This window comes from Apaloderma vittatum, unplaced genomic scaffold (genome assembly GCF_000703405.1).
Source record: "Apaloderma vittatum isolate BGI_N311 unplaced genomic scaffold, ASM70340v1 scaffold1641, whole genome shotgun sequence".
NCBI classification, from domain to species: Eukaryota; Metazoa; Chordata; class Aves; order Trogoniformes; family Trogonidae; genus Apaloderma; species Apaloderma vittatum.
This window is the reverse complement of record NW_009698306.1, coordinates 58,707-72,521: the sequence shown is the minus strand read 5'-3', so window position 1 is coordinate 72,521 and position 13,815 is coordinate 58,707. Positions and strand designations below refer to the sequence as shown.

General features: G+C 39.2%; 1 protein-coding gene across 1 annotated transcript; it reads left to right on the top strand.

Annotated features, from left to right (window-relative positions):
• Nucleotides 1-5: 5 nt before the first annotated feature.
• Nucleotides 6-13,776, top strand: DCLRE1A (DNA cross-link repair 1A; the record flags this gene model as incomplete). Its single annotated transcript, XM_009877949.1, has 9 exons — nt 6-398; nt 1,956-3,527; nt 4,689-4,822; nt 5,969-6,087; nt 7,413-7,556; nt 8,477-8,622; nt 9,881-10,035; nt 12,725-12,866; nt 13,503-13,776. Coding segments are annotated over 9 exons (2,972 nt in total), but the record flags the coding sequence as incomplete, so codon positions are not given.
• Between the last annotated feature and the right edge of the window lie 39 nt (nt 13,777-13,815).

Genomic DNA, 13,815 nt, shown 5'->3' with positions numbered 1-13,815 from the left:
GGAAGAGGACATTTGGGAGTACAAATCCATTAGGAAGCAAAAGCATCAGAGTACTTCAGAGAGCGTCTCTACACCTGTGCAGAAAGTAAGTGATGGCAAGCGCAGCCCGAAAAGGAAGAAAACTAGGAATAAAAAAAAATCCATAGAAAAAAGTGATTCTCTTCAGAAAACCAAGCCGAGATCAAGGCCAAATCAAGACGTAGATCCGTGTAAAGATGACAGTAGCGCGCACTCCCAGGAAAGTGTGAGTAGCCTGACAGAACAGAGTTCACAAGGTGTGAAGCCCCTTCACGATGGACACTGTCCGAGCTGTCAGATGCCTTTCTCTTTGCTGTTGGTCCAGACACCTCGATGGCACGTTGCTGAATGTTTGGATGCTCCAGGGTCCATTGAGAAAGGTACGAATTGTGTAAGGAAAAGAAAACCTTCGAAGAAAAGGTTCCTCACATAATATTACTGTAAACCTTGGTTCTCATGTTTAGGTCAAAATCTGAGGTGGCAGTTGTTTTGATTTTTCAGTATGTTATTACTGATCGTTTATCAGTATTACTTTCGTATGAGGTTTGTGGTTCTTTGTGAGGAACATGGAAATCTGACATGCAAAACTTACTAGAGTAGTGATTAAAAGGTTCATGGTTGTTTATTGAGCTCTAGCTTTAGTAGTTTATTGAAGAAATTGAAGGTGCATGTTTACAGTTTTAAAATGATGGAACCTATCTCAATTACTAAGTCAGTGTCAGCAAAAAAACCTCCTTCAGTAAGAAGATACTACTTTTAACATGAAATTTCTTTCTCCTGATGTATAAATTTTATTATTGTGTATCCATGTTCTTGTGTGACTTGTCCTGGTATCTGTGGACAGTTGGAATCTGAAATCAGACTTTTAGGCTAATTTAATTGAAATGTTACCCCTGGTCTAAGATGCTTTAGAAATTTTATGCAGAATTATTCATGAGCATTCCTGTATCGTAAAACAACAGTTTTGTTTTGAGTTCTGTACAAGAGGAATAAAACCAACTCACTCCAAGTGCTAGTTTCATGTGCCAATACTGTGTCTGAACAGATCCAGGCATCCAACTTATGTTCTTAGTACACCTTATAACTTTTGGAAAACAGAAGTGAACAGCTAAGAAACTTGAGTAAAGGCTGTTTTAGGTAACTCAGTCACTTTCCTTTTTTATCTTTGTAACTTTCCGTGAAGTTTCTTCCTCAGAACAGTGAAATGCGAGTCCTTTAATCCTGATTTTGGCAGTGGTTTTAATTTAAGGTGGGTGTGTTAACACCTCATTTCTATCTCTTACTCCCATAATTAAAAAATGGGGAATCCTTCTGATTGATTTATGCAGTCACTTCTCAATCCTCAGAGGTTAAGCTAGCCAACTCTCAGCAAAAAAGGCCTAGGGAACAGCCACGAGGTTTTTTTGCTGGCATCTGAATCCTGAATACTTGTTTTCACATATGTAAATACATGAATTTTTTTTTAATATATGAATTTAATGTGTAACCCAACAGATAATTTGAAATGGAGTTTCAGGTTGATTTGGAACCAAGCTTTGGTTTATTTTGAAACATATCTGTTGGTTTTTTCTGGTACTACTGCTCTGAGCTCGTTGCTTGTATGTGAAACGGTTCTAAACTAGAAGCCACCACATGATTGGTTAGCACAGCACTGAAACAGGGTTAAGTACTCTTGTTGTTAGAGGGCTGTATTAATTTGTAGTGCTGTATTAACAACAGTTAATTGGTTTTAGATTGGAAGCATTCTCGCTTCAGCTCAGGGCAGGAGGTCTTAGTGGCTTTAAAAGTACTTTTTGCTTGTGCCTGCTGTCCTTCAATATTTGCATTTGTAAGAAGAAGCTTTTAAATTGTGTCATGTGCAATTTTTATTTTAACAATCATGCCAGCTGTATTTACGATGATATTAACATTAATTCTTTGTACAATTCTTTCTGTAGAGTGTCCCGATGGTTTGCTGTGCACTTCCACCATTCCATCCCACTACAAGCGTTACAGCCATTTCCTGCTTGCAGCAAGCAGGGCAGGAGATTATCTTGTGAACTCTTCAGCAAACACTTTGGAGGGGAAGATGACATGTTCTACTGCTGCAGAGCCCAGCTGCTCTCCAAGTCATGTAGAGAAAATATTGCAGAATGAGAAACCATCCAATAATGTAAAAAATATCTCAAATGATGACTGTACAATGATGGTAGAGAGTTCACCACACATGAAGCCTCTAAATATAATCAGTGAAAGTACTTCCTCTTTTGCAGATGTTCAAAAGCCTCAACAGTCATTTCAGCTTATGCAGACCACAGACAATAGTTGTAATTTTGAGTTTTATGACTTTGCATCCTCTCAAAAAAGTGGAACAGAAGAAGATCTGTGTAGTCAGAAAGATACAACTCAGCCAAGTTTACTACAGTCAGAAGTGGACTTTAGTGACTGTGAAATTTCTTACTCTCCTCTGAGTAATTTTGAGGAAAGTCAAGAGGAAACTGAGGAAGAGGAGCAAAAAGTAAAAATGTCACAAGATAGATTATTTGAAGTCTGGAACTTTGAAGATAAAGAATCGAATTCTGTCGTGTTTAAAACATCTGATGGACTTCTCTCACAGCAGAAGCCTCAGTATGAGCATACCAAAATGGGAAATTTCATCATTAAAAAAAAACATTGTGAGGAAGTAAATACATTGCACCATCTAGATCACGTTGTGAAGACTGGGCCTCAGAGTCAGGTGAACAGCAAGTTGTGTAATTCAACATCTGGAGGCAATCAGCATCAGCAAGAGGTGTTTCCCCGGGGCTCCTCTTTTCTTTCTAATTGCAAGGTGATTGCACAGCCAGGCTTGAGTTCCTCTGCTGCTAGAGCAGGTAACACAGAGTCAGAAGACGCTGGTGCTTGTCCTTTGGATCCCGCCTACATGAGTTTTACTGAGATGTCGTCGCTGGTAGTCGGAGGGGATGCCGGGTCTCTTCTGACACAGAAAAGTAACGATTTGGGGGACCCAAGTAACGTTTTAACTGCTGCAGATGAAATGACTGCCAATGCATTTGAAAAAAAAGCTCACAAGGAGAATTTGCAGTCAGTAGTGCGGAGAGAAGGAAACTGTGATAAAGCTGCTGTGTGCTTTCCCAGCCCCAACTCTAAAACAGTACCGTCTCTCTCTTTAGCAAATATAAATGCCAAATCTAGTTCTGCCAAAGAACTCAAACAAATGGACATTGGTGTTTTTTTTGGGTTGAAACCCAAAGTAAAAGAGGAAAGCAAAGGAGAGACGTGTTTGAGCGAGGGAAAGCAGATACTAACTTCAGTAACTCCCAGTGGAAAGAGGCCCAGGCAGCAAAAAAGAAAAGCTGAAGGGTCTGTGGAAAATGTAGAAGCAGTTATGGAAGCTTCAAGTCAAGATGGAGCCTTTGCAAATGTCAGTTCTGGTGGCCAACAAAGGTGGAGAAAAAAAATTAAAGAATTACCTACTGCAGGTGAAGGAAAAAGAACAAAACACTGCCCTTTCTACAAGAAAATACCAGGTGAGAAGTAACTCTTTTTATAGAGGTTAACTGATTTTTGGCTTGAGTGTTGTATTCTTTTTCCTAGTTCTAAGTCTCAGTATTCTTCACTCTTCATGACGGTTTGGAGTGCAGCTCATAATGAATTTTCTTTCCTCCATCTAAGTTAATAAAATCCTGCGTAGGTGCAGATCTCCAGGAACAGGTGATTGCAGAACTAGAGTCAGCAACAGCTGAGAATAGTTAGTGAAATAGTTTTCTCAGGAAAATTATTTAAAGGAGTGACTTCTGAATGGTTTAGAGGAAGAAATGTAAGTATTATTGAAAGATGGAACTACTTCCTTAAATGGTTTTGAATATGTCCCTTGAATATATCTCTATTCACTTCTAATTCCTGAATTTAACCTTTCACATTGCTTCAGTTGTGCCTGAAAGCATTTGAAATTCAATAGTATTGGAAATACGTTTTACTACAATGTGAAAAGAAAGAAATGAAAACCAAGCAGAAGAATTTAGTTAAGGAAACAGCCAAGAATTTCTCAGAATCATCTCAAGCAGTTACATAAATTACAGGATGATGGATCAGCAGCTTCAAAAGCTTCAGATTCTCACAGTTCTATTTACCACTAAAGGATTGTTTTAGCCTTTGGTAGATATTGGAAGAAGCCAAAGAGAAATATATAAGTGATTGTAAGTGCCAAGCTTCTCCTTGAAGACTGACCTGTAAGTTTTTGTATAATTGAAAAATTGCAGTTTGATTGCAAAACTTCATTTTGTAAAGCTGTGGTTGTCTGTTTTATTTTGTGTTAAGATATTGGTATTAGATTTTAATCTACATGAAGTTTAAAAAATACCAGCTGGATGAAGATAAATGTGTTTTATTTGCTTAACCAGGTGTCATCTCTGTGGGAAAGCAGCCAAACAAGACCGTGTTTGGGAGGCCTTTGACAGTATTTGTGTGTGGACACTTTGTGAAATTTTTGTTTTAAGAAGTGAAAATGTTTTTGTGACTGTTGACACCTGCATAAACCATGCTTGTCTTTACATGGCTCCTTCAACTGCATGCAGTGTAACTGGACTGTTTCCTTTTATTTTGGAAGGAAAAAAAGGGAAAATTTGCATAGAAACTTGTTCTGAACTATGCATGTTTACTGACTGCCTTCTCTTCCCTTTTTGCTGCAGGAACCGGTTTTACAGTTGATGCCTTCCAATATGGAGAAGTCGAAGGCTGCACAGCTTATTTCCTTACGCATTTTCACTCGGATCACTACTGTGGGTTAACAAAAAACTTCATGTTTCCAATCTACTGTAATAAGGTAAGGTTTTCCAGGATTACTAGATATTATGCTTATGCAACTATAATCACTTTTATACTGATGAAAATAAATAGAAGACCAGAGGTTCCCATGTTGGGTCAGTTAGACACAGTGGATATTTGTAGGGGAATCTGGATTTCCCTTGTAGTAAGTTCTCACCCTGATTTGACTGGCGAAGAAAGTTGATGAACCATTTCTGTCTAGATACCTTGAAAAAATTTATTATTAAAAGGTTCTTGAGAGGTCATGTAGACTGATCTGCACAATGTAGGTCTAACCTCGAAGTTAGGTTATACTGCAGAGAGCCTTCATTGGTCAAATTTTGAAAACAGGACAAATTTCACTGTCTCCTCATAACCTCTTGCAGTCCTTACCCACTCTTGAGTTTTTTTCCTAACAGTACAATTCAAATGTCCCTTTCTGCACCTTGAGACTGTAGCGTGTTGGTTTTGTGTGCGTCACGGAGAAGAATCTAGTACAGTCTTCCCTCTAACTCTGCCCAGTGGTGGAAGTCTGGAATTAGATCGTGCTTAAGCCATCCCTTCTCCGTGTTAGGTAAATGGAGTTGGTTTAGCCTGGTCCTGCGTGGCCTGTGCTTCAGGCTGCTCGATGGGCCAGGCTGGCCTTAGAATCTATCGTGTGTCCAGCCAACTGCTCTTGACTCCTAACATGGGAGGGCACTTTGTCTAATCCATTCATCCAGGACCTGCATCAAAAAAACCCTATTTCTGATTTACTCTGGAAGTCCCCTTGAATGCTCGTTTCCCCCGATGCCCTTCCAGGAGGTGTTGGGGTGGTAAGATCCAGGGCCTGTGACCTGGAAACTTCTCTAGTTGTTTAAAGAAAGCTTTATGCATCTCCTCTTCTTGCCTTTGCAGCCTGTAACAGATGTTATTCCCCCTTGTTTCCCTCCTCTCTGATTCCAATCTGTAACCTGTTGACAGGCTTTTAAAAGTTTGATTTTTTTAAGGCAGCTTTTTTTCTTTTTGAGAGGTGAAATGCTACCGAAAGGCTTACTTGTACTCAGGATTTCATAGTTTCTCTCAAAGCCAGACAGTCTGGCTTGAGAGCATTTGTTTCTAAAATAAACAGAGGCTTTTTTTAGATTCTGTTGCTATTCCATATTAAATCCTTTCCCCGTTACAGATAACTGGCAATCTGGTGAAGAGCAAACTTCGAGTCAAAGAAGAGTATGTCCACGTGCTGCCGATGGAAACGGAATGTGTAGTGAATGGGATCAAAGTGATGTTGCTTGATGCCAATCAGTATGTATTGCATTTGTTGTGCATTGTTTGTGTGTGTAGAATATTAAATAGTTCTACAGACACAGGTCGTGTTTTCGTGCTGTTTAGGTTTCAGAGGATCTGAAAAAAGAAGGATGAATACACTTGACATTTCTGAGTTGGCTTAGTAAAATGCATTTTTTGTGTGTTCCACTGGCGCTGTGTGATAATTTGTGCATTTGAAGTTCAGTAGCACCTGACTTCCAGCCCTGTCCTCTTGTTGTTCTGCCTCTTGGTACCTTATTCGGCTGTGGGCTAGTGGAAAGGTCCTTTCCCTGAAGTATACATTGAAATGCAGCACTGTGTCACAGCTGGTTTGACTATTACTTATTGTAGGATTTGTTTATAGTTAGAGAGATAAGATTCTGTGAAGTCTTTTGAGAACCCTTTCTGGGAATGAAGGAAACCTCCTTGCTTATGTAATTTGGACACTTCTCATTTTTCCTCTTTGTCTTTCTGATTCTCTGCTTCAATTTAAAAGGCGTATAAACCTTAGCTACAAAGTTTAACTTCTTGGAGAGTTCACCAGTTCTGTCATTTTAGCTCTGATTCATGCCAGTTTTTCTTTTTTTGAGATTTTGGTTCATTTACCCTTTACAGATGATTCACGTCCAAAATAGTCTCACTCTGGTTTTCCAGTGCTTTCCAAAGCTTTTAGCCTTCAGACAGCTTTGGTGAGGAACTGCAGAAGATGCAATGAATTCACTGTGACCAATAAGAGAATTGTGTTTGTCCAACCAGGGAATTCTGGGTGGAGGATAATACTTAAAATCTGCAAATAGAATTTAAGAGGGAATGCTTCAGGAAGTCCTGCAAGAATGAAGACGCATCTGCAATAATATGATTCTGTTTGTCCTCAATAAGCATGCTGCTTCGGTGTGCTGTTTCCCCTTTGAATTCAATAATACAACCTCAGGGACAGCAACTAAGGCAGCATCTTTGTCCTACCTAGAAGACAGAGCATTCCAAAAAGGAAGTTAATGCTTGGTTATAGAATCACAGAATTATTGAGGCTGGAAAAGACCTCTGAGTCCAGCCTATGACCCAGCACCACCACATCAGCTACATGTTGGTGTGGGGTTTCTTTTCTTGTCTTTTCAAGTCTACCTTGCCTATGGCCATAAATTTAGCTTCAGAATTCCTTTAGAAATCATGGATTTCTAGCTAAATCAGGCTGTGCAGTAGCTGTGATTTCAAATGCTGTTCTGCACATCTTCCTGCTACTCAAGAGTGAATTATTTCACAAGCAAGCTTATCAGTATAGAGAACTAACAGAATCTGTGGGGTTTTTTGTTGGTTTGTTTCAGTTGTCCAGGTGCAACAATGATCCTTTTCCGTCTGCCAAGTGGAACCGTTATTCTGCACACAGGAGACTTTAGGGCAGATCCTTCTATGGAGCGCTGCCCTGCTTTGGTTGGTCAACAAGTCCATACCCTTTACCTTGATACCACGTAAGTTGTGTTGAATTACTTAATTATTTTTTTCCCATATAACCCTGGTTTTGATTTAGCAAATCTTTAACATGAACCAAATAAATGTAAGTGTAAATGATTTTACTGTTTCAACACTTGATAGCTCTTCAATTAGTCTTGAATTAAATCAGTTATTTATTGAATATCCGTGTGTGTCTAGCTCATTCACCTGCTGTGCTGTTACACGGGAGAACAAAAGTGGGTAGTGGAAAAGATGCTGCACTATTTGCTGAGGTGACATTATTTATAAATGGTATCAAATTCTGGGTGTCAGAATTCATGCATTGAGTATTCAGCTCTAAAACAAGAGATTCATAGAACACTGGGTTTATGTTGATTCAACTCTGTTATGAAAAGAGGTGTGGGAGAATTCAAAAAGAATTCCAAATGGTTAAATTGGTTGTCCAGGTTTTCATTAGAACTTTCTCTGACTCATCTGTTAAAATTGTTTTTCTGTGTCTGATGACTAATGCCCAGCTGCAATCTTTGATTCCTGTTCCTTATGTTACTGAGAATGAATGATGCCTTATGTTATGGTTTGTGTGCAGGACAAAAAATAGACATAAGGGTGTAATTAGTATGTGATACAAATATCTAGCTTGAAAGAGCACTTGGTATTTATAGACAAAAACTGCAGAATTGAGTGTCAGTGTCAGACAAGTGGATAGATGTAGAGAAGAAACTGGTCAGCTCAATGTAAATTTTATGGCAACGGTTTTAGCAGGGCACCTCAGTGGTTTCTAATAGATAGATTGCAAATAGACTGAAATTGTAAAGGAGGATGACATCTTTTTCATTACTTTGTTGTTGTGTGCACGCAGTTGTGAGGACCGCCTTGGGAAATTCAGACGTCTTCTGTCTTATGTAACGCAGTGGTTTATCTTGTTTCTATGCCCCAGATACTGTAGTCCTGAATACACTTTTCCTTCTCAGCAAGAGGTTATCCAGTTTGCTGTCAATACCGCCTTTGAGACAGTGACTTTAAACCCACGTACTCTGGTTGTCTGTGGCACTTATTCCATTGGAAAGGAAAAAGTTTTTTTAGGTATGTAAAAGCTTACCGGATCGAATAACTATATAAATATCTAAGTCAGTGTTAAAAGATTTTTTTTCTTGAAAATATAAAGGATCACTTAGTTTTTATGGTCAAATATTATGTAAAGAAATGAAATATATTTAATAATCCTACTGCTGATTTTTTTAGTTTTCTAATCAATAAGTTGTAACTTTCTGAAAGAAATGTTTTTCTGCCATGTTTACAACCCCCCCAAATATACAGAAGGCCAATTTGGATACTAAATGAATGAGCCTATTTCATAGACTCATAGAATGATTCAGATTGGAAGGGACCTCAAAGATCATCTAGTTCCAACCCCCCTGGCATGGCAGGGACATCTCCCACTGGATCAGGTTGCTCAATGCTCCATCCGGCCTGGCCTTGAACATTTCAGGGGTGGAGTATCCACAACCTCCCTGGGCAACCTGTTCCAGCGCCTCACAACCCTCAGGGTAAAGAACTTAACTGACTGTGGTGAGAAAATCTCTAATTGGAATTAAAAAAAAAAACCCTAAGTGAGGCATTTAGGATGTTTTTGGTGTTAATAATTTCATGTTGTCAAGAAACAGCAAAGGGAAATAAACTGTTAGCAAAACAGAAGTTTAAGAATAATTTTCCTTCCAGGTTTGTATTAGGATTTTGCTAAATATTTGTAGTAGTCAGATTTAACGAAATTGGTTTTAACAAAGCATTCTCCAAACCAAAACACATATTTTCTGATGTAATGAAAATCTTGTGTGCCATGTTTCGCTCAGTTATAGCCTTAGGATCCAGCGTGATTGCCCATGCAGGCAGCTGTGTAACATTGGGGCTTCTGAGTATATTTAAAGTCATCAGTGCAAGACTTACTTTTGCTGAAATTTAGTTTATTTTTAACGTGGGCTGTTTGTTGTGTGTTCCAGAAACTGCACATTTTTGGAATCTTTGAAATAAATGCCAGTTCGCCTCGATAACATTCTGCCAAAGAAATATGACTTAGAACTCATCAGAGTACTTCTTCTCTTTCCAGTTGTCATACACAATTCTGCTGCTAAAATGTAGAAGCCAGAGGTTTTTTAACAGCCGTTGTAGGTTTCTCTTATTGATTTTAGAATATGAAACACTGTATCCTGTTGAATCTGGAAATTTCTTTTTTCCCAAAAGTAAAAATGATCCAGTGTAATAATCAAGAATATCTCCAAAGCAAGCAAAAAAACTGAACTCTTATAATTTTCTTTATTTGATTTCCTCCCAATTAATGCTAAAGCAATTGCTGAAGTTCTGGGCTCAAAAGCAAGCATGTCCCGGGATAAGTACAAAACGCTGCAGTGCCTGGAGTCAGCAGCTGTGAATTCCCTCATCAGTGTGGACTGGGCTGGTACTTTGCTTCACGTTCTTCCCATGATGCAAATTAATTTTAAGGTAAGTTCAGAGAATATGTTCTGCTTGTTAACCAGCTGGTTCATCACGCTGTTGGCTCCTCCCAACCGGTGTTGTGCTTCGTGCTTTTTAGCTTCTTGTCAGATCATATTTATTTCGTAAAGCTTTGGCATGTAGCAAGACATTGAAAATGGGGAAAGAAAGTTTTTCTAAATAAACTTCAAAATACAGAATGGGATTAAAGCAACCAGCAGGCTCTAGATTAAAGGTAGCCTGGAAGAAAGAGACAAACAGTGGTCGATTACGCCTTATGGACTTGGATTCATTTTCCTGCTTTGCTTCAGGCCTGCTGTGCCATCTCAAGCAAATTCTTCAGAGCAAGATGATACTTAGCTGCAGAACCAGTCAAGGTCAGAGTTGACCTAAAAAGGAGAAAAAAAGGCTGTGCAATTTGGATGGAAGCTGCAGGAAGTGAAACTTAATATCTTAATGTTTTAATCTTGTCCTATAATCTTTTCCACGGTGGGTCAGAAAGCGAGTAATGGAATTGTGTATGGATTTATTTTTAATGTGTTGTCTTAAAAAATAATATATTTTAGTTTCCTTTGTGGATTTTGGGGTTGTTACATGGTTCTGCTGCACGGAGCGTTTGCCTGGTTGGAATTTTTCAGGCAGGGGATGTGATTGTACCATAAGGAGGTCTAGGCAGCTGCTCAGGGAATGCAGGGACTCATCTTTGCACGTAGGAGCTTCTGGACAAATCCAAAGAAGTTGTGACACTGTCCCAAAAATCTCTTGAAGGAACAAGTTCAAATTTAAGAGGAAATAGCCTCAATCTGTAGTTAGGATGAAAGCAGTCCCATTTATAATATTGAATAACCACAAAGTCTCACTAGACTTGATGTTTATCCAGGCAGCAGTGTAGCTAGCAGACTGTCATGGTGATGGAAGGAGGTTGATTTAGCTGTGAAATTCATTTTCCATTTTAAAAGGATGAAAGTTTAGAACAGTGTTGGCTAAAGTAATGAAAGAAGAAATTGGAATTTGTATTTAAAGTGGACTTGTTATGAGTAAATGCTGTAGTAATTTGTTTTGTGGAATGAGGCCATCTTTTTGAAACTCATGTGTGGTTCTTTTGCAACAAACAATTTTTGTTAACAGTTAGAAATTGAGGCTTCTGCCCCTTGAGTACACAGTGGAAGATTTCCAGAGAACTGGGGTCTTTAGGACTGGGCACCTCTTTTAAGTTGCTTAGCTCAGTGATGTCTTGCACTAGCACTGAGGCGAGAGTTTCAAAAGCGCCTGTGATTGAAAGGAAGAGATAATTTTTTATGACTTCGAAATTGCATCCTTAATGTGCGTGTTGCACACTTAATTTGTAACAAAATTTGAAAGTGGATTAGTATTGCTTAGGAGAATCGTTATTGTATTCAAAGTACTCTATTTAGATTTCATTAGAACAAGGGGAACAAATATGCAAATCATGAGGTTAAGCTGTGCTAGTCTTCCCAAAATGAAGTGTGAAGGAGAGTTAGACTGCTACGGTTACATCTTTTAATCTCGTGAGGACTGGACGTTTGCAGTGTGCTAAGAGTCACGGCAGCTGTCCCTAATTCCTGTTGCTCAGTGGAACGAGGGGTGCGGAAGCTTGGTTTTGTTGTTCTTTTGTGTGCTTCGTTTGATGGGTTCTGTGTGTTGCTCCTGGGCGTTACACCGAGGGTGCTGTTAACTGTGGCTGTGTCATGGGCAGCTTTCTGTTTTCTTGCTCAGTCATTTTCAAGTGACTGACAGATTAGTTAGTGTTCTGTTGCAGCTCATCTATCCTCCTCTCCCCACCTTTTTTTAATCAGTCTTTATTTTGGATTCCTCTTCCTGCTGCTGATAGGAAGTTTATGAATTTGAGTTCTGTAGTCTGGTAGGGCTTTCAAATGGAGAATGTGCCTTTAAGATTTTATACAGGACACGTGAAATTGATTTTCTATTTTTGGTTTGAAATGATACTGACTTCACTTTATCCAGGAATAGGATTGTACATTCCTTTATACATCCCTCTCATCTTTTTCCCAATCCTAGTTTAAACAACACTGAAGGCTAACTGAGCCGACTTGGAAACTTTTTCAAGTAATTTTAATTATTTTTTTTTGTAATGAAGGGATGAGAGGTAGCTTCCTTCTTATAATGAATGGAGATGTGGTAAAACATGGTTTAGTGCTCAGAACAGTACTCAACTTGTGCACTGGCTTGCTGCAGTTTTTTGAGTGACTTACAGTTAACTGAGCACTTCTGGGCATAAGCAGATACCAGGATCTCTGTGACAGTGGAAATTAACCTGATGATTTTGCACCGAAGCAGGCTTGTGCTGTCATCACCACTCAGCTGTGAGAATGCTGACCTCCAGCTGAGAGGAGGAAATGAGTGACTTGGGGAGCGAGATCTGTGAGAAAATGTGATTTATGCCTCATGTGCTGCGAACCGAAATGCAGAGCTCTTAGTATGTGCTTATTCAGGGGAAACAATTGAGATCCTAAAGTACAAGGTGCTCTAGAAATGTAAATATTTATCATTAATTATTTTGTCATTAATAACTTCGAGGCAGATGTATTTAAAATAAAAAGTTAAATCGAAACGTGAAAATAAAACCAAGCCTGAAGTCTCTCCATCATGAAATCTCCAGCCTTCAGAGGACTGAGCTGTTTTGTGGGATTAAGTATATGCTCTGTTCCTTTCACAGGGCTTGCAAGATCACTTGAATAAGTTTTCTGAGAATTTTGATCAAGTTCTGGCTTTCAGACCTACTGGGTGGACCTACTCTGATTCATGCCTTTCTCTGGTGGATATCAAACCTCAGACAAGAGGAAAGATCACCATATATGGTATAAGCGTGGTAAAGTTTCAGCGCATTTGGTTTTGTGTAGATGCTTTTCATATTTTTATTCTGGAAACTCCTGCTGGTTTTTGTGACCAATGCTTTTTCTCATAACTCGATGAGAAACGGAAGAGATGGTCTCTCCTGGAGAGGTCTTTGAGTAACTGGGAGCACTGTAAATGCAGATTTTCACATACATTTTGCTCCTGTCCTTCTCGTGCAAATGAAGACTTTTATCTGATATAAGTAGAGACTTCAGGGGTGAAGTTTTGGCCTGACTGATGCTGGTGACGGAGCAGTTCTAGAGCCAAGATTTCATTCCATACTTCACTCGTTGTGAGAGACTGTGGGTCTTCCCCTTCCTCCCAGTTCTTGTTGGTGGCTGGGTTTGAATCTCTTAACGTTCGTTTAACCAAACGCTCGGCGTCACCCAGTTTGCATTGATAAATGGCTTGGAAACTTAACGCAACGTAATTTTTCCAGGAGGAAAGTCTGGGTTTTCATTTTGCTTTAAGCTTTCGATCTCAAATGTGAATCTAATAAAATATTATCTAAAGAATTTCTGAGCTGGAAGGCTTGCAGAAGTGTTTTGGCAAGAAGCTAGGTAGACTGACAGATTGCTGTGGTATGTTTTTTCTTTCAGGGATTCCTTACAGCGAACACAGCAGTTACCTGGAAATGAAGCGTTTTGTTCAGTGGTTGAAGCCGCAGAAAATTATCCCCACTGTCAATGTTGGTGACTGGAGAGCCAGAAGCTTGATGGAGAAGCATTTTAGAGACTGGATGGTTGAGGGCAGTAGGCATAAATAAATATAAGGAAGAATGTATGTTTTTTAAAAGGATGTAGGCTGGAGGGAGAATTGTAAATTCCTGTGAGGTTTTTATTTAACTCCTTTTTCTACAGAGCTTTCTTTAGGGAGGACTAAGCTGCCATTCTCCTGAGAAAGCTGAATTTT